At 35.0% G+C, this 20,532-nt stretch overlaps 1 protein-coding gene across 3 annotated transcripts in view; it reads right to left on the bottom strand.

Annotated features, from left to right (window-relative positions):
* The window catches only part of LOC145674205 (transforming growth factor beta receptor type 3-like), a 118,973-nt gene that overhangs the window by 73,373 nt on the left and 25,068 nt on the right, over positions 1-20,532 (bottom strand). For 2 of the 3 annotated variants that reach the window (XM_081744037.1, XM_081744040.1), the window contains exons 2-4: positions 20,066-20,126; positions 12,967-13,019; positions 7,009-7,120 (exon numbers count right to left, since the gene is read on the bottom strand). In XM_081744037.1, the coding sequence (XP_081600163.1) occupies positions 7,009-7,096 (88 nt within the window). In that variant the 5' untranslated portion in view covers positions 7,097-7,120; positions 12,967-13,019; positions 20,066-20,126. The remainder of the gene's footprint in view (positions 1-7,008; positions 7,121-12,966; positions 13,020-20,065; positions 20,127-20,532) is intronic. The other variant, XM_081744038.1, reaches the window with a different exon arrangement.

Here is a 20,532-nt window from a genome sequence, read left to right as displayed (position 1 = left end):
TGTTCAACAACCTCGTCTTCCTCTAAGAGGGACCAAACGTATTTTTTCCGAATTACAGCTGAAATCACAGTAAATTATGACAATATTATCACCAATTGAAAGACTAAGAAATGACACTGGTATATAACAGCAAGTATATACATATCTCTATGAGAAGTTATTTTATTTTTCATCCACGAGTATTACCTAAGCCATTCAGAAAATCCATGGATGCACCTTATACCTTTTCCCCTTAGGTTATATTTCTTCATGTATTTCCTCAGCTTGTGTAGCGTGCTAACACGCAAACACACAAATAGTAACTTCAATCATACGAAATTAGTAAATAAATAGGTAATGTGGACATTCTATTCTATAAGAACATGAAAATTAGCTACTTAAGGTCTTAGCAACAGAATAAATAACACTATTGATAAGCTATTTGCTTTTCTCCGGCACTTACTATTTTGCCCTATTTATGTTTATTACAATAACTCGGAGAAGCCGTAACCTACCTGCTTGCCTGTGCTACATATTAAAGTGTGGTGCGCGTGTTTTGTCATTATTGGCAATCGATTTCTTTTAAAATTCTGATTTTGACTCAAGATTTCTATAGCATGTAGAGATATCCCTTTATTTGGATCCGAAATATTCTTAGCATGCCTTAACAATACATTCATTACCAGAATATATTGCTTCTGCTGTGGACTATTTTCTTATAGAAGACTCAAATGCCATTCTTTCCACTATCAGTGTTGCCAACTCACAATTATTTTTCATCTTTCCTTGAACAATCATCGTCAAATAGTTGTGTCATTTTAGAAAAATAGGCTGGAATGTTCATTATATCACAAAAAAAAAGAAAAAAAAAGAAGAAAGCAGTTGTCTTGTACTCATTTAAGATATTAAGTTCCTTATGCTTCAGATCATTGCATGGTCTTTCATAAGAGACGAGGAAATTGTAAAGATTTAAATATTAAAAAAAAAAAAAAAAAAAAAAAGAGAGAGAGAGAGAGAGAGAGAGAGAGAGAGAGAGAGAGAGGGAAAGAGATAGAAATTAAAAGGATAACAACTATTTCACTGATTCATTACGAAGTAGTGTAGTATATGAGATTAACTCTTCATGAGGGTCTAATAATTTTTATATTGTCTTTTAAAAGTGTGATCAAATTAAATGAATGCGAAAACTGGATGTCTGGTGTCATGATTATCAAAACATCCGAAGGAATCTTAGAAGAATTTTATACTGTTGGATAGGATGCTTCAAAACTTACGGTCTATTTCGCCCGAATTAAAAATAAAAGGAAGGTGCTATATGCATGTTAGACGACATGTTTTCTTTATTCTTACGTGGAACGTGATCATCACTTTGGTTGTTCAGAGTTGAACACGAACTTCCTTTGGTGGTGGTATATTGGCACGGTCATTAGTTTGACAAGGTATTTCCTGGTTTTCTTCACTCCTACCAGGCGAAGGCTGGGATGGTACCTTCTAGAAGATCAAGGCTAATTCTTTTCCTAATCCTAGACCCACCTCGAACCCTTCCTTGAGTCAATTCCTAGAAAGAAAGAAAGAAAGAAAGAGAAAGAAAGGAGGAAAGGAAGGGAAAGAAAAGAAAGAAAGAAAAAAGGAAGGAAGGAAAGAAAGAAAGAAATAGCAATCAAATACATCCCTTTAATAACTCAGAACGTAAAAGTTTATGTTCAACTCTGAGCAACCAAAGTAATAATCATGTTTTATTTTGAATCAGCATAGGGTATTTCTACTTGCTTTCCAAGCTAAGGGTACCACAATTACCAGAATATACTATGCCACACTGCCAGGATATACTATGCGTGCATTACAGGATTTTGTGAAATCCCAGAGGTGCCATGCTGACAAAAGGTGTCCGCCTCCTGGAAAACAACGTACACGTTCCCTGCTTGAATGTTGGCTATGAAATACGTCATAGTTCGCGTTTTCTCTTGATCACACACCTTCTCTTCCCAACCATGCAGTCATTTCCTAGGAGCAAGTACTTCTGCGAGGTTGCCATGCTGCTTTCTGAGTAATGGATTTTGGACAATTACACCTTACTTTACGTTCAGATCTATAGCATAGCAACGGTGCAGAGTTACGAGCTGTACATTACCACATGACCTACATAGGTATGAAGAATTACACATGTACAATTTCATTGCTCTAAGATCTTTGAAAACAGGTCAGGGTAAAACCTTCTCGTTAACCGGGAAATTTCAAAGAAATCACATATGTGCAAATTACTCAGAAACTATTGATTTGTGTCCCCCGATTCATAGAGGCAAAAATCTTCCAAAGTACTTGTAGAATAACTCCTTGGATGGAATGAATCAAATTACCAGTCACAGTATATATATACCTATCAGTACCCTATGTATTACCAGTCGGTGTATATCTACTTTTGGGCCACCCTCTCTCTATATATATGGCCCAAAAGTAGGTATACACCCCTGCATTGATTAACCCTTTCCGGATCCTGGCATTTTGGGCTATTTTTTAAACTTTCAGTCAAGCAGCTACTGCATCGTCACTATTTATCCTAGGATCATGGTTCATACCTCATTCTCTTCAGAATAGAGCAGGCTTTCAAATGGTATCACTTCCATGCCCATACATATACCAGGAGAGGGAAAATTGATGTCAAAGGGAAAATTTTGATGGGGAAATTTTTTTTGGTCCAACTTTGGACCCCCTGCCCCCCCCCCCCCCCTGTGTGAACGTAGAGACCTCCAAAAAATCTCATGAATAGTACTTCGTAAACTAAATGTGTGTACCAAATTTCAAGTTTCTATCTTGAATAGTAAGGGCGGGAGAAATTTTATCAGAAATTCCCACCATGCCCAAAACTACCGCAAAACACCATGATCTCAGGGAAAAAAATTCCTGAGACATCCCTAATTACCCTAGGGTCATGTTTCGCCCATCATTCTCTTCAGAAGAGAACTGCCTTTCAGACGGTATGACTCACGTGTGTCTATCATGTATGTAAAGGGGGGAAATCCCGAAGAAAGGGATTTTTCGGGTCTAAAAATCCCTTTTTTCAACTTTTGCCCCTCTGGACCCCCCTGTTTTCACGCAGAAATCGGAAAAAAACTTCAGGTAAATACTACTCGGTGGACTGAATGTTTGTGCAAAATTTCGATCTTCTACGTGAAAAAATAGGCCCGCCAGAAAACATTTCCCTACCATGCCCCACTTTTACCCTATACAGAAGTATATTTGCATACAAATTCACTGAGACGGCCCTAATTACCCTAGAATAATAATTCGACCCTCGATCTCTTCAGAATGGAACTGCCTTTCAGACGGTATGACTCACGTGTCCCCATCGTGTATGTGAGGCAGGAAAATCACGAAAAACGGGATTTTTGGGGTAAAAATATCCCTTTTTTAACCCTTTGCCCCTCTAGTTCCCCCCCTGTTTTAACACTGACATCGGAACAAAAAATCTGGTAAATACTACTCGGTGGACTGAATTTTTGTGCAAAATTTCAATCTTCCACGTTCAAAAATAAGCCCGCCAAAAAATAATGAACATAGGCTTAAAAAGGGAAAAAATACATTTTAAGATTATGACGTCATCACCTCCTATGTCTGGACGCAGTACGGTCTGAAACCATATGTAATGTCTTCTACAATGTCTCTGGACTTGAAAAACAAAAACAAAAACAAACAAAAAAAAAAACCGGACGAAAAAGCTCAAATAGAAGAGAAATAGCGCAATGTACCATGAAAAATGCGTATGGTACAAATTGTACCAAGGATCCGGAAAGGGTTAAGTATAACATTCTAGTTTATGGGTTTATTTGCTTCGGCTCTTCCGAGCTTAAGATGTAAGTAAAAACGCATTAAGAACAAATAAAAAAGAAACTAAGTCTATTAAGTCTACCTAATGGATAACAATAAGAAATGATATAAAATGCAATGAGCTGACCAGTACACGACTGTATATCTACTTTTGGTCCAGTCTATATATATATATATATATATATATATATACGAGGAGGATCAAATGAAAACCTTAAAAGTTTATTATAAATTTTAAATGTTCAAGATGACCGCCCCACTGTCCACATGCACCGCATTAGAACAGCGTTGGGTGATCCGGTTTTTGAGTAGTGAAGGTGAAACCAATTGAAATTTATCGCAGGATGGCAGCAAAGTATGGTGATTCGTGTTTGTCCCTGCAGCAAGTATACGAATGGTGTAGGAAGTTTAAAAGTGGCGTAACATCTGTGGAGGATGCTCCTCGACCGGGACGGGCTCAACGCGTAGTGACCCACAACAACATTGCGCTAGTGGAATAGCCTGTAAAGGACAACAGGCGTGTTACCCTGAAAGAAATCGCAACAATAATGAAGATTAGCTTCGGGTTAGCTCAACACATTGTGCATAATGTTCTGCATTTCAATAAGGTATCAGCAAGATAGGTCCTACATCATACTGCCCGTTTGACCGTTGACACTACCGATGACATCAAATTTGGTGTCTCATTCATCCACCCTATTCACCAGACCTTGCCCCAATGACTCATTTGTTTAGATCGATGGGCAGCAAACATTTTAATAGTGATGAAGAGGTGAAAAATGCGGTGCATGAGTGGCTACAATCTCGATCAAAAGAATTCTTCCACCGAGGTATCCATGCACTTCCGAAACGGTGGAATACTTGCATTGAACGTCAAGGGGACTACGTTGAAAAATAAGAGGTAAGATTTCCTTTTTATTGTTACATTCTAACATTTACTGCGCTTTTAAGGCATTCACTTCACCCTCCCTCGTATATACAAGAGGCGGAGAGAAAGAGACCACTTCCATATACAAAAGCATTGCAGAGTATTGAACTGAAATCCTTTGGAAGAAATCCCATTCTGCCTTCTTTCTAAAGTATAAATAAGTCTCTTAGACATGATTTCCTGTTTATGGTTTTCGGGTTCGTGAGTTTTGTGTCTGGAACCAAGATTCGAGTTTGTATAATTTCTGTTTATACCCACATATTCTCTTTACCTTTCAAGAACGTAAATTACTTGCTGTAATGAGAATATTGAGAAGTAATCCCCGTATGACAAATAGCTGCACATAAATACACTACACAACTTGCTATTACACAATCTTCTTAATTTGAATTTAATATTCACATATAATATACAGACATTGTGTTAACACATCCACATCTCAGATGTTACATTTTAAATATAAGAATTACTTATGTCCTGAAATGATTATATGGGTATATATACAACCGCTTTATTCTATTGTAATTATTTTATATGATTTTCATACATTGAGGAAGATAGAATTTCATACAAAATATTTTTTGACCCAAACGGGAATCGAACTCACGATCTTATAATTTGAAGTCTCATTGTTTACCACTGAGCTAACATGACGACTATGGCCAATTTCCTTCTAACGATATATAGCTAACTGAAGTTCCAAACAATGCCATTCTTATCACAATACTGCGAGCGGTGATTATATTGAATGAGAAAAAGCGGAATGGCTATTACTCGCCGCAAAAAATATGTAGCAGAATTTTCTTCTACATGCAACAGTAGTTTTTCTTTTAACCAATTTTTAACCATCCTTCGTTTTTTTTTTTTTTTTTTTTTTTTTTTTTTTTTTTTTTTTTAAGTCTACCACAGGCTGATGAAGGAAGTAGCATCTTTCAAAAGCGCTACCTGTTGCATGTAGAAGAAAATTCTGCTACATATTTTTTTGCGGTGAGTAATAGCCATTCCGCTTTTTCTCAATGCCATTCTTATCCGTTGCAAATTCTGTGGCTTTCTTTCTCCTTTCTCTTTTTAACTTTACTATCAATGCGAGAACTATATTCTCTGTGTTTGCTTTCATTGGAAAAGTTCCTTACATAAATGTTCTTTTACGTATGGAAAGCTAAATGACAAACAAGTATGTGCTGACATTAATACATGGTTTCGAAATATTGTATCATTAAGTATTTCAATCAATGTTACTTTTTTCTACACTTAGTAACAAGTCTGATTATATTTAAAAGTAGAAAAACACATCTGCACAACTTTTCCCGATTGCAAAGGTTGGCTTGGAAGTTCGAACTTGATTTACTTTTTTCGGAAGATACTTGAAGTTGGACTTAGAAAATGTTTGCCTCAAAACAGCAATAAAGAGTGCAGTCATTCTTTATGGAACAGCATGTACATAGCTTCTACTACTATACGTAAGCAGGTTTGTCTGTTTCGTAGAATCAGTGTGTACAAACTACAACAAAATGGTAGTGCCAGATTACAAGTAAAAAAAAAAAAAATCATTTCAAAAAATAGTCATTTAAAAAAATCTTGGCCTCGAGCAAAATATTGCAAAAAATAATATTGGCAAATTACTTTTACAATTCGTCCAGTATATATTATTCATCTCAGGTCCTTCATCGGCTTGAAAAGATATAAAAATTAGATGTTCTTTTCCTCTGATTTGAGGTAAATAGATCCGGTGAAAGTATACAGGATTCTTTATTAATGTAAGTCGCTTGAAGACATGTCTTATAAATGAACTCAGGAGATACCCTGCTCTTCTATATCCTATTACGGATTCATTAAAAAAAAAAAAAAAAAAATCGTCGAAACTAGAATATCGTGAATCATATACTGTCAAGACTCACATTGCAGATCTCAAGAGTGTATTTACATACATTGTATACTGTTATTATATGCGTGATTAATTCCCATCCATCCCACTCCGCTAAATCTATTTCTTACCTACATCTTAATAATGCATGTAACAGTCAGTAAAATTCAACGATAAAACAACTTAAAAGAAAACACTAATCCTAACAGGATACATAAGAGCAAGTTAAGTACCTATAAAAAAATCGTTTTGTCTCTGGATGATAGATAAAATTAATATCGTTCGTCAAGATTACGATTTACTTTCCGTGATTGGAATTACCTACTATTTTTTTTTCTTTCTTTCTTTGCCAACTTCGACCCTGAGAAGATTATACTAGTATAATTCAAAACAATCTAAGTAATTTACGTACCTTCACTTCTAACCACATGGCAACAAAGTAGTAATAGGCTTAACCCAAACAACAGTAGTGTTATGGGTGCCATAATTGAAGGGAACATCCATCCAAATACTGCACAGATCTACTAAAAAGAAAATAAGAAAAACAATAATTACAAAATTATAATATGAAATTAGAAACTCGCCTATTTTTGGCATTCTCTATTCTCTGAAACTGTTTCAATTTACATGTTAACAACACAGAAAACAAGAGGTACTTTATGCTTTCTGACATATGATGTATACAAAAATAATATAAACAAAACTTATTTTAATTTCTAAATATAGCTCTGGAACAACTAACAGTAAATTACAAAATAATGGAGAATATTTAATCTGTAAACAAATTAAAAACTAATCTTGCTAACACTATAAAACAAACACTTTATAATTACATTACAAAACTGATTCTGATGCCATCCCCACCACACACTGTAGAGGCCAAAATATAAGACTACCACGTTTGAGTCAAATATTGTGGAGTACAGCGTTTGCAATGAGATTTACCGCAAAGCTGATTTTTTTTTTCGTCGAAAAAATTATATAGTATTACTTCAAGAAACAAGGTTGGCATGTTACAAGTTAGCCCTTACTATTAAAGAAGTAAAACATTTTTTTGCAAGTTCCACAGATACGTGTATTTTATTCTGTAATATTTTTATTTTTCAAACATGATTTTAGAGACACGGTAGTCTTCAGTAATGAGGCGACCTTCCATATCAACGGCAAAATCGATATATATGTTCGAATTTTGGTTTCTGAACACCCTCGGCGAATCATTGGGTATGTCAGAGATTATACAAAGTTGAACGTCTTTGTTGGCATGTGCAGAACGAAGCTTTATGGGCCATGGATATGTCACACTGGTCCTGATGATGAAGCATTGTTGAGATGGTCCCCGAGGTCTCCAGACATGGCAGCATGCGACTTCTTTTTATGGGACTTTATCGAAGACCGCGTCTTAATCTCATCATTGCCTCGAAATCTGACGGAGGGAGCTGCGAGAGCGGATCATAGAAGCCTTTGTTGCCGTTACAAGAGACATATTGCTTCGAGTATGGGAGGAAATGGACCATCGACTAGATATCCGCCGTATCACGACGGGCGCTTAAATTGATTTTTTTTTAAGATAGGTAAAAAAAAAACACTAATATATTACTTTGCTTTTGGTATATAAAGAAATGAAATGAAATCATTAAGTTTTACGCCCCACGGTTATGCAGGTTAGGCTAAAGGAGACGGTGATGATGAGAGATGAGTGAAATGGTGGAATGAAGAAAGTGGGAGGAAACGGGAGAACCCCGAGAAAACCCACGAGCACGGTGTTTGTCCACCACAAAGTTCACTTGGCGGGGGCTGGGTATATAAAGAATTCTACTATCAGATTAGGGGGTCGACTTTTTTTTTTAAGAGTACATTCTTTTTTGGAGATAATGAATGACACTAAATGCACGTTAAACAGTTAAAAAAAAGATTAACAAAATAAGATGAGAAGCAATGCTGTTAACATCATATGAACGTGGGTGGCAAAACAGCAATGTTGAAAAAAAAAAAGGATTTTGTTTTTCAAAAAGACAATTTTATTAAGCTAATCTTTTATTTTTAAAAAAAGAATTAAATATAAATGTTCTTCCTTTTTTTTTTTTAACAAATTGGCAAAGTACGAAAGTTTTCCGTTTCTTTTATAAAGTGACGTTACAATGAAAACAAAATCACAAGCTTCCCGATATTTCTGCGAGATGTTTTTCACATGTGATAAGTTACTCAATAGAAGTACATGATTGTTCTCCCAACACCTAAGACCTGGCGGTTACCGTAATCTCGCGAATTTAATACACGAAGATTAGACGAAAGACAAACAATATATGTTAATTTTAGCGTTACTTTTTCAACATCTTAATTAGTAAACAATCACAGTAGAATATGCACGTTTAGAATTGGTTGCTACTTTGCAAACTGCACACACACACACACATTATATATATAATATACAGTATATATGTACAATAATACATTTTATGCATATATATAATACATTTTATACATATTATATATATATATATATATAGGGTGTTACGTAAATGTATCACAATATTTTGGAAATAGATTCCTCACATCAAAATAAGAAAAAAAAGTTCATATGGACTATGCTCAAAAGTGGATAGTTTCGGAGTTATAGGGTGCCGAAATCGTGAAAGAAGTGAACTTTAAAAGTTCATAGCTCCACTACTATGGGGCGTATCGTAGACATCACAAGAACTGGTATGTGAACCATCCAAATATCCATCTTTCAGAACCTCTGGTACTTGCACAATCATTTTAGGGAGGCTATTTGGGAGTACTTTATAACTCTCTCCCTATCTCTCTAAAAATTGGTGTCCAAGTATTGAAGCATTCTTAAACAAGGATATCTGGATAGTTCACATACCAGTTCCTCAGTGAGCCGACTACGATAAGACCAATAGTAGTGAAGCTATGAACTTTTAAAAGTTCTCTTATTTCACGATTTCGGTACCCTATAACTCAGAAACTATCCACTTTTGAGCACAGGTCCATATGAACTTTTTTCTTATTTTCAGTGAGAAATCTGTTCAATCTGTTCCCAAAATATTGTGCTACATTTATGTAATTCCCTGTATATAGCAAAATCGTACAGTGGTCAAGGAGGTCGGCTGGTAAACTGCCAAACATAGTTACTTTTTTTTTTTTTTTTTTTTCAAAGATAAACTAGGTAAAATATCAGTTCTTCGCACAAGAAAATAGGCTTGTGGAAAGTATCTGAACTCTCTTTCCTCCCTAGGATACGCATCTCAATGAAAATGTAATGGTAAAAAAGCATACGATACTCGATACTTTTGACACAAATTTTGAACCTCTCTATCCCCGTTAGGATATGCATCCCATTTTTTACAAAACTTTCCACTGAAACTCGCTTGCACAAACCTCTAACCATTATTACTTTCTTAGTTAATACTACTTAGTTGCATATTTAAAAGAGAATCATATTTTGCAATCGGTTATAATATAACCAATTGCGTTAAAATCCCAGAAATAAAGTTTAAATGTTTTTACACATAAAAAAAAAAGAAAGAAAAAAGGAAAACTGGTTGCTAAGCAATTCAAATAAACAAAATAAGCCTATTGTCAAATCTTACCCAATACGTTAGCATTGGAATTCCGTTACTTTGAGAATTTTTATCTCCCTAAGGAACCTTCTTGGGAAAACTTACGTAACACACCCTGAGTTAGGTCATGTGCCGAAACCATCAAAATCGGTACAGAAGGTCCGGAAGGAGTTGGAAGTCAAACATCGTTACATTCATTTTTATTTATAGAGAAGAGAGCAGCTGAAATGCCCGTTCTTCGCATAGAAAGAATAGGTATTATAAGGAAAATTTGAACTCCTTTTCCCACTCCCTTACGATGTGTATTTGAATAGAAATTAAATGATAAACATCCAGGTTAACCCAAATGCTAACTATATTAATGAAAGGAGGAAACAACCAATTTAAACTTATTTCTTACAGAACCAAATCTTTTGTAGGTGCGAATTCAATAATACAAACAGCGTGAAAAAGTGCATGACTGGACCGAGACCCCAACCCGGGATCTTCGGCATACCGCGCCGCTGCGTGAACCACTACGCCACATAGTTCGCTCTTAAAACAGTCATACACGCTCTCTCTCTCTCTCTCTCTCTCCCCGGTGTCCTTTACTCACATCGTGTGACCTGTACAGTTCTAGTCACACAAAAATGCTTTTTCCTAGCATTTCTGTCACAGTTAGGGGTGGAAACTGAACGATAATATAGCAGTATGCATACGATAGTTTCGTTATAGAGAAACAAAATAGCTACAATAAGAGAATTATGTTAATTTTAAGTCCCAAATGTGATACATTACTTATATTTTTAATCTGAAACGATTACGTAAGTGATGGAAGAAAAGAAAATATCATTAACTACAAAGAGACTACAATGATTAACCTTCTGCTTGCCGCGATTTGCTAACTGTTTCACTGTCAACTCGAGTGTCCCCAAAACATATCTTTGTCCAGTTACCTTCTTTGGAGCCAAAACTAATGAGTAATTTATGAAAACCCCATTGAAGTCAGCACGGTAATTTATTTCAAAACATTCTGCTGTTTCCTGCTTTAACGTGTAATTCATCCGCCCCGTCTTTTGCATAGGAGGTTGAGAGGGAACTGTAATTCAGGGAACAAAGTACAATCACATTTACTTGCAGTGTCAATGTTACAACCTAGCAGAAAATAAACCAAAACTTGAATAAATTTTGCAATGCATAAGACGAGTTACTTTTTTCTTTCTTTTTTTTTTTTTTTTTATGCTGTGATCTGAAAAATAATATTTTTGTCAGGAAAACAGGTAAAGACTTTTGTAATTTATTTTCTGTAAAGTTCTTCAGCCAGTAACTGTGTAATTAGTATTCAAAATAAAACACAGTGAGGAAAAAATCTTTAAAAATTATGAACCTCTACAATACATATAATGATTTCTTTGTTACTTCTATCTCTGGTGTGTGAGGTCTCTAGACTTTGTGGTGAAGAAATACCATAAGCACGGATATTCTCAGAATTCTCTCGTTTTCTCCCACTTTCTTAATTCTGCCATTATTTTCCATCTTAATAACACCGTCTCCTTTAGCCTAGGTACATAAACGTTGGACGTTAAACGAAACAAAAATGATCTATGTTCAAATTAGACCCAGAAGAACTATTTTAAGTAAATTTCATGATAATTCTACCTTTTGGAAGAATTTGTCAGGAAGAGAAACTGGCAAATTTCAAGGCATATGAAAGAATAATCCTGTTGTTTCATATGTTAAAATAACCATTGTGTATTTTAAATAGTATCCAACGACAAACTAAATACAACTTTCTTACAAGGCTGTCTATAATCTTTATTATAAATTAACTAGAAATGTTGCAGTTTCGGAAGTATATCACTTCCTTCTTCAGACTACTACTCCAACGGCGATTTCAGTAGATCAAAGGTTAGCTGGGAAAGTGCTTGCATCAGTGTTTTGGGATAAGGACGGTGTCATCCTTATCAAATATCTTAAAAAGGGTGAAACCATCAATGCTGGGGTTTATTCCAACTATTTGACTGAGCTGAAGAAGGCTCTGAAGAAAAAACGTCGGGAAAAGTGAGCAGTGGTGTTCAGTTCCTAAGTGAAGTCTTGACTCGACTACGGTAGATTTCATAATTTTGGAGCTATGGACCTTTAAAGTTCATATTTTCATGTTTTCGGCAGCCTATAACTCCGAAAGAAAGCATTTGTGCACCCAGGTTGGTCTAAACTTTTAGTCTTATCTTGGTGTCAGAATCACCTCCCAAACGCTGTCGGTGTTGTTTTGAAACACCCTGTATACAGTCAATGTTCTGAGTTTAGAGCTAGCTTGGGGAAATTAATACAGTAAGTAATATCAACTGTTGTTAGACAGTAATAGTACAATCACATTTACAGAAAGAGAAAAAATTGCTTTCTCTTTTATAGGGCTCCTTTTGAGAACCGTAAACAGAATATTTAAATACTTAGGATGAATGCTCTACTACTGAGCTATTATGCCCAACATGAAGGAAACAGTAGTAAGTTTTCTACTATAGCCAATATGAAAGAAACATTTTAGAGATTTTAGAATTGGAGTTTCTTTTTTAATTAATGAATTTCGATTTGTAAGGGTGCATACGTGCAAATAAAACGTACAATTTCAATATTCTAAAATACGTAACGGATACAGAATTACAAATGCGCAGAGAAAGTAGGTAAAAATAGACACCAAACTCAGAAAAAATATCTTTACCTTTTTCACCTAAACTATCGTTGGAATAATACTGTATATGCAGATAATGCACAGATCAATCAAAGTCTGATTTATCGAATAAAATTAAACATCAGGATACAATACTTACATCTTTCACATACTGGACCCAAGGACACAAATGGCTTTGTATTCATGGGATACCTTTAAGAAAAAAGAAACGACATCGTTAACATTAAATTTAATATCTACAATATAGATTAAGATATTTATAAAATTGTAGATAACGTAGTGTAGTAAAGAGGTTAAATATACTTCCACGACTGTAATATCTAGTAATGACTAACAACTTTCCTTTATCAACAACACTGGAGAAACGCTGGAAACCTTAATTTTCTAAAATATCTCAAAATTGAAACACATTATTTAATGGGAATGCTAGTGCAATGATACAACTTAAGACAGCTTAAAGTAACTAAAAAGGAAAATAATATAATATAAAGTCTCATATGGTATTACTAACTGACAGTACTTAAGAAAGTTTCGTAGCTGCGAAGTCACTTCACCAAGTTGCTGGAATTTCTGATGAACGGACTAAATCACTACTCAGATGCTATGAGTCAAAGGTAAAGTTTATTACAGTATTTGCAAAATTTTTTTGTGAAAGCTATTTTTTCTTTCTTCTTTTCTCTCTTTGTCTGAGATTGATTCTTATCATCAACCATATTATTAACCATTAATTTATTTAGGCCTAAATTATTATACATTTAATCATTTATTTAAAATGTTTACTTTACAAAAATTGACAACTTTGCGCTTCATGATTTACTTATACTATTTTCAATTCCTGAGAGTTGTCATTCATTTATTTTTTTTTTATCTCTTCTCTCTCTTCCTCATAGTTCAATGAAGTACTGAACTTCGAAAACCATCTTTACATGGTTTGCAGCTTAAATCATCGATTGTTCTATTAATCAGGTTTTCCTCGGGCCCATATCAACATTGGCCTTAAGTAACTTAACGTTGGGTTTTTACCAAATTAAGGTTGAATAGATTTTGCAGAGAGCCCCTTTTTATTTAACTTTAATCAGCTTAACCTAAACCCCAGTTTATAAATAGGTTATGAAGTTCGAATTTAAATTTATACACGTAAAATCTACATTTATGAGTCTCTCCTCCCGATTCGTTGGTCACATATTTTCTTCCTTCTACGCACTGCGCTCACCTCCTTCTGTTAAGGTCAGAGCTACACAAATTTATAATACGTAATTTAAAACTCCCAATTCCATAAGTGAATGAATTTATGATATCGCAAGAAATAAAATAGTCCATAATTTTAATTAAAAGAAAAGATTATTATTATATTTCATATATTTTAATATTTTCCTATGTAATTTGTAGAGAGGCGTTCCCAAACTCGATCGTCACTTGCCTCAAGATGGATGCATAGCATTCAACATAACATCAGGTAAGGGGTAGTGTATTTATTTATTTAACTTCTAAGAATTTCGAGCAAATAAAATAATTGATAAAAAAATCCATTACGACTCTACAAATATAAAGAATGCTCATATCAAATATATTAATGAAAGGAGGAAACAACCGATTTATTTTACACACCACAATCCTCTGTAGGCGCGAATTAAACAACTTACAAAGAGTGAAAAAGTGGCTTGACTGGACTGGGACTCGAACCCGGAACCTCCGGCATACCGTACCGATGCATTAACCACTACGCCACCCAGTCCGCTTCCCAGAACAGCCAAACACTCTCTCACTCCTGCAGTCGCTAGAGAATAGTGGTATTTTTTCCGGTTTCGGAATGATCCATTCTAAAATTGGAATTCGTTTAGGCACAAAAAAGACGTCAAAGTTGGTCTTTTTGTATAAACAAGTAAACAAAGCGTACCTTAATGTGAAAAGTAGACAACGAATTATACTAATTTTGTTTTATATGTTTCTGATGTGCTATAGTATTATTACAAAACTGTGTTTAGTGTAAAAATTTTTGTTTATACTAAGTGTCAGTTTTATTCACAGAGAACAATCCTATCAAATGTTTTATACTACATAGGCTAGTACTAGTACTAATGTTCTTCATATCAGGCAATATATGTAAAGCTAATATAACAAGATAACAATAGCAATGAATTAAGTGGCGAAGTGCCGCAGCCGAAACAGAAATTTGTCAGTACTCCGTAACATGAATAAAACTAAATGAAAAATTAAAAATATACGAAATTTTATAAGGCACTTTTATGTACAAACATCTTGAATTAATTAAAAATATATATTGCACGAAAGGACTTAGGCCAGATAATATTTTAGAAGCCTAACATATAAGTTGACCTCGACTTCAGTCCAATATGATGCAACTGCTCTAAAAATTTGATGCTTTATACTTATACAATCTGGCTGCTTTACGTTTTGCTTCTTATATTATTACTGTATCTTTCACAATCGAAATAACAGAACAGAAACGGGAATTCACTTATTTTCACTTCAAATTAATTTATTTCGGAATCTGATTTAAATCAATCCACCCTGCATGTGATATATAAAATAGGACTATGAGTTTAAGAAAAACTCAATGGTGTAATCCGATTTAACATAACTGTAATAACTAAAGTTATAGTCACATGAAGCCAAGGGCGCCGATCCTGGAAGAGGCCGAGGGGGCCCGGGTCCCCTATTGTATTTGTGAATATATAATATTTGGCATAATTTGAGTGCAATTTGTCTTAAAATCTTCATATTATATATATATATATATATATATATATATATATATATATATATATATATATATATATATATATATATATATATATATATATATATATATATATATATATATATACACCTTCTGTATTTGAATCCCCACCCCATCCCAAATTTACTGAGAAATCGGCGCCCTTGCATGAAAATCAAATTTCTCTTATTGCTGAACCGCGCCATTAGCCAAAGCCGACGGCATCGAGATTGTCAAGATGTGGGATGGTAGTAGTGCCTGTGCTGTAGCTCGTGATTTTAATCAAAAAACACTCTCAACATGCCCCAGTTTCGCACGTTGCAGTGGCACAGTCGAGGACAGACCACGATCAGGTAGGCCTACAACTGCCCCTGATGAACGCACAGCTATGGCAGTGCTCGCATCGTTTAAGACTCCACAGTGCAGCACATACAGATTATCACTGGAATGCCACATCAGCCAAATCTCCGTTTAAGGGGTGTTATAGATGCATAAGTGGCATTCTTACAAGCTGCAACTGCACCTCTCTGAGAATGACCAGATCAAAGAGTGCAATTTTGTGAGTAGCCAATGGAACAATTACGGGAGACCCTAGTGTGCCGGTGCTGTGTCATCAGTTATAGCTCAGAATACGAAATAAATAAATGTAACCAAATGGGGATGGAACTGATGCACAACACGGTACTTAACTGTAGAATTGTGGTTGAATTTAAATAAAATTCAAATGCTTCCAATTTAGAAAATGACTAGTTGGGGGAAAGGGTGAGAGAAAGAGAAAGGTTATGACTAAAAGATAAGGGATGAGCACTAGCCTGACATATCCAATGAAGCTGGTGTCGTCCTGGTCATCTGGAATGAATATCTGGAGAAGTCTGGATTAGCTGGTGACAGTCAACATCTGGATCTTAATCCTGTTGAACTGCAAGGGGCGTCGATGATGCGTCTTTGCGATGTTGTCCTCTTACATCTTCATTCTACTAGACTGCTGGAACTTGTTGAATCTGTGGTGATAAACCAACAGAATGGTACTCTTTGACTTGTGGAGTCGGTGGTCCTCCAACGGTGGGATCCGCTTCTCTCCGATGATCCTGCACCTCTCTTGATCGTATGTTGAATACCCCTTGTTGTTCTGTTCCTCCTAGTTTTGTCCAACTCAAGAATGATGACTTAATCGGGAAGTATCAGGCTGTGCTCGAAGGTATGCGGAAAGGAAAGAAGGAAGCTAGTCGAGTTTATTTAACAAATATGCATTACAACAAGTGTCTGAGAATGTACACTTCTAGTCAAAGTTTTCTTTCATAAGTTTTCAAAAGTTCATGTTTCTTTATATCAAATACACAGTCACTTCATTTCCAATAGACAGATACTTCACACTAGCTTTACAGTGCAAATTTTACACACTGATGAAGCTAATTTTTGTTACATAGGAGATAAACAAATAATATATACGCTATTGGTCTGCAGATAACCCCAATGGACAGATCTATGTAAAAGGATTGGTGCCGGTAAAATTATAGTGTGGATAGAAATCTGGGGGAATGTATCATTTGCCCATTTCTTATCCCTGGCACTTTAACTGCAGTGTTAGTTGAATATTTTAGAGCTCATTCTTTCCTCGGTGTTGGTCCCGGGTGGAGGCTTTCTGTTATTTTACCAACATTATGGAGCGCCACCTCATCATGGACTGCAGGTTCGTCAGTATCTGGATAAACAATTTCATGGTCGATGGGTTGTCGACGTCAGCCAGTGAAATAGCCTGCCAGATCACCTGATTTATCACCATTGGACTTATTACCTGTGGGGTCATCTTGAGGCAACGGCAAATGGGCCACCTTTTATGTTATAATTCATGAACTTAGCAAATTTATGAGAACCCATTATGATCTATTACTCAAGTTAAAAACCTTCCTCTATATTGTAATGTGAAGATGTGACAAGAGGTCAGGGATCGGAAAGTTATTGTGTCAGTACGTTCGCTACTAACAGAAGCCTCAGGTTCCAACTTGTCGAAGTCAAGCATCTTTATCCTCTGAAATTCAATATTGAAAATCTGATGTTGGAAAAACTGATTGTTCTTGCATTTATCAAATACATATGCATCTAATATATCATACAGAAAAGTGTCTACAGAAATACATCAGTTAGTGTGCTTAGAAATACGTTGCAGAAACCAATATTAAAGTAAAAATTGAATCTGTTTAATACGTTCGATCAACAACATAAACCGATGGCATTCATATGCATGACTCTTATTCAAAGAAAATTTGGCCCACCTGTCTTTGAAAAAAACACATTATTCTTATCCAGTCCTGTACATCGAATTAAATTAAAGAAACATGAATCTTGTTTGGCTAATTGAAATCTTCACTTTATGCCAAGGGTCTGCAATTTCTTATACATATATAGATTCCAGTAAAAGAGTGGACAGTTTTAAAATAAAAATAACCCACTACATTTTCACAGTTAAAGAAATGTATTGGGACAGAAATACAAGTAATTATTTACTATGACAATGCTTTACAATATTGTAATTTAAATAACTCCGTCTGCTCCTGTGCACGTCCGGTGCCTCTCTCAAAAGTCACGGACAGTACGTTGAACATTTTTCCATCAAGGTTGGCACGTTTCTCTTTTATGGCAAGTTTCAAGTCGTGAAATGTAGTTTTATTCACGTATGCTTTGGATTCTAGATAAACCCACAGGAAACAGTCACAGATGGACAGATGAGGTGATCGTAGAGGGTAGTGCTATGTATCAAACCAGGAAATGACCCGTATCCTGTAAAACATTGACGAACAACAGCCACAGAAGCTCTAGATGTGAGAGCCGCGACTGCATCTTGTTGGAACCATAGTTCCTGTTGATTTACCATATGCCGTTAAAATTACGTTTGAATAAGATTCTTCATCATTGCGATCAGAATTCTCAGTTACACATTTTTCATCTTCAATTTAAAAAAAAATACCATGACGTCAAAAGCAGTTAATCCCGTCACACCGTCACTCGTGAGCTGTAAGGCGGCCGTTTATGAAGCTCCTGTGGTTTTGCCGGTCCCCAATAACGAAAATCATGACTGTTATCACATCCCTTCAAATGGAAATGTGCCTTATCATAACAGAATAATCGTTTAATTCGACATTTCCACCATTCTTTCTTCAAACCTCACGCTGAACACAATCAACATCATGCAGCTCCTGCACAATCATCTTGTAGGGACCTGTCGATCCGAAATCTCCCAACACTACAGCATGCTAGCTAACAGAATGATGTAGGGTCCTAAGAACAGCTAACTTTACTCGTTCAATGATTTTTGGTGTCCTCATTGTTCGAACATGGCCAAGTGGTGTCCTATTCGTAGTGGATGCTATCAAAACGAAGTGCTGCACCCAAATAAGATGATGTTGCAGCTACGAATACGCCTATGGCACGTCACATGAAAATAACTATGAAAAAGACACTGCGTTTTCAATACAGAATTCCATTCTTGAAGAATGCCTCTACAACAAAGGTTTGATACTGCACATTTTATGGCTCCACTTTACTGAATAAGCAATATGAATGCTCAATTAGTAGGTATGTAAAGTGCACCTTCGTACCCCAATTTTCTTTATACAATTCGTTTTGCCAGTACAGGAGGATTGTACAACATGGATATTTAAAGAGAGTGCACACTTTGGTATATAGATAAGACTGAGTCTTGTAAAATGCAACCCTAAGGAAATTGCCGGGAAGGAGGCTGAAAAAGCTTTTGCCATTCACCAAACCTTTGAAATTAGCCACATAATTTCGAAATTTTGTATAAACTGCTTTAATGTTCATAATAATTAAATGGAACAAAGCAAAATAACAATTAGACCTACTTAGCACGCAGAAACAATTTTGAAATGAAGCCATTCTTTTGGATCTCAATTAAAGTATTAAGTCTCTCTCACTACTTCCGTTACCAATCCTTTTCCCAATAAACGACCCTGAAGACTAAAAAGAGAAGCTTAACTTCGCCATATATATATAACACGAAGGACAGGCTTAAATCTCTAGTTATAGAGTACGGGCTCAATTAATAAATGATATTAGAAACAATGAAAATTTAGTTTAGAAAAAATACACAAAATAAACAATATCTACAGTTGAAATACTTTTAATCAAAAACTTCGGTTTAAACAAAAATAATACATATGAACAATGTGAACAAACTAGTAAAACTTGGAACAAAAACACAATATTACTCGATAGACATTCTTATTCTAATGAACCCAAACAACGGTTCTACCAAAAACATAATAAAACATTTCAAAACTCCGTGAATTGAACAGAAAATACAAACTAAATGGAAAATACATTATTATTAGGATTCCGGAATCACTGAAAATTTAAAATGAAATTTATATTATTAAATAAATAAATGAATAAATAAATAAATAAATAAAAGACTGCAGTAAATACCCAGATTACGTCCATCAACAAAATAGAATTAAAATGAAGTAATAAACAGACTTACAATGAACAGAAAAGCCTTCTTCACACTCAAACACTGAATTTGTCCTTCGATTCACTAGCACCTGCAATTACAAACAATTAAAATTACATCACACTCACTTGCCTTTGTATTTACACGTTTATATATATATATAAAACACATTACTTACATTTAAAAAAGGAAAAAAAAAGAACGAATACGTACCATGATGTGCAGAAAAAATGTCGCGTATTATGTATGATGTTAGAATTATCTCAGTTTTCTTTATATACTCGAAATGTTTGAAGGTTTCAATAAAAGCAAACAATACTGACCCATTTATTTTCAATATTTTGTTTAACAAGAGTATAAAATAATAAAATTACAAGCAAAAGATTTCAATCGTGGATTTAGATCCATGTACAGAACATTTTCTTAAATTTTATCCAGTTGCTTCATCATGGAATTACATAAATATTAGCTGCAGCATCCTAATATTTAAATCTAAA

The sequence above is a fragment of the Thermobia domestica genome, chromosome 2 (assembly GCF_964235325.1).
Source record: "Thermobia domestica chromosome 2, izTheDome1.hap1.1, whole genome shotgun sequence".
NCBI classification, from domain to species: domain Eukaryota; kingdom Metazoa; phylum Arthropoda; class Insecta; order Zygentoma; family Lepismatidae; genus Thermobia; species Thermobia domestica.
Note: the sequence above shows the minus strand (reverse complement) of the source record. Positions and strands in the feature narration are given on the sequence as shown.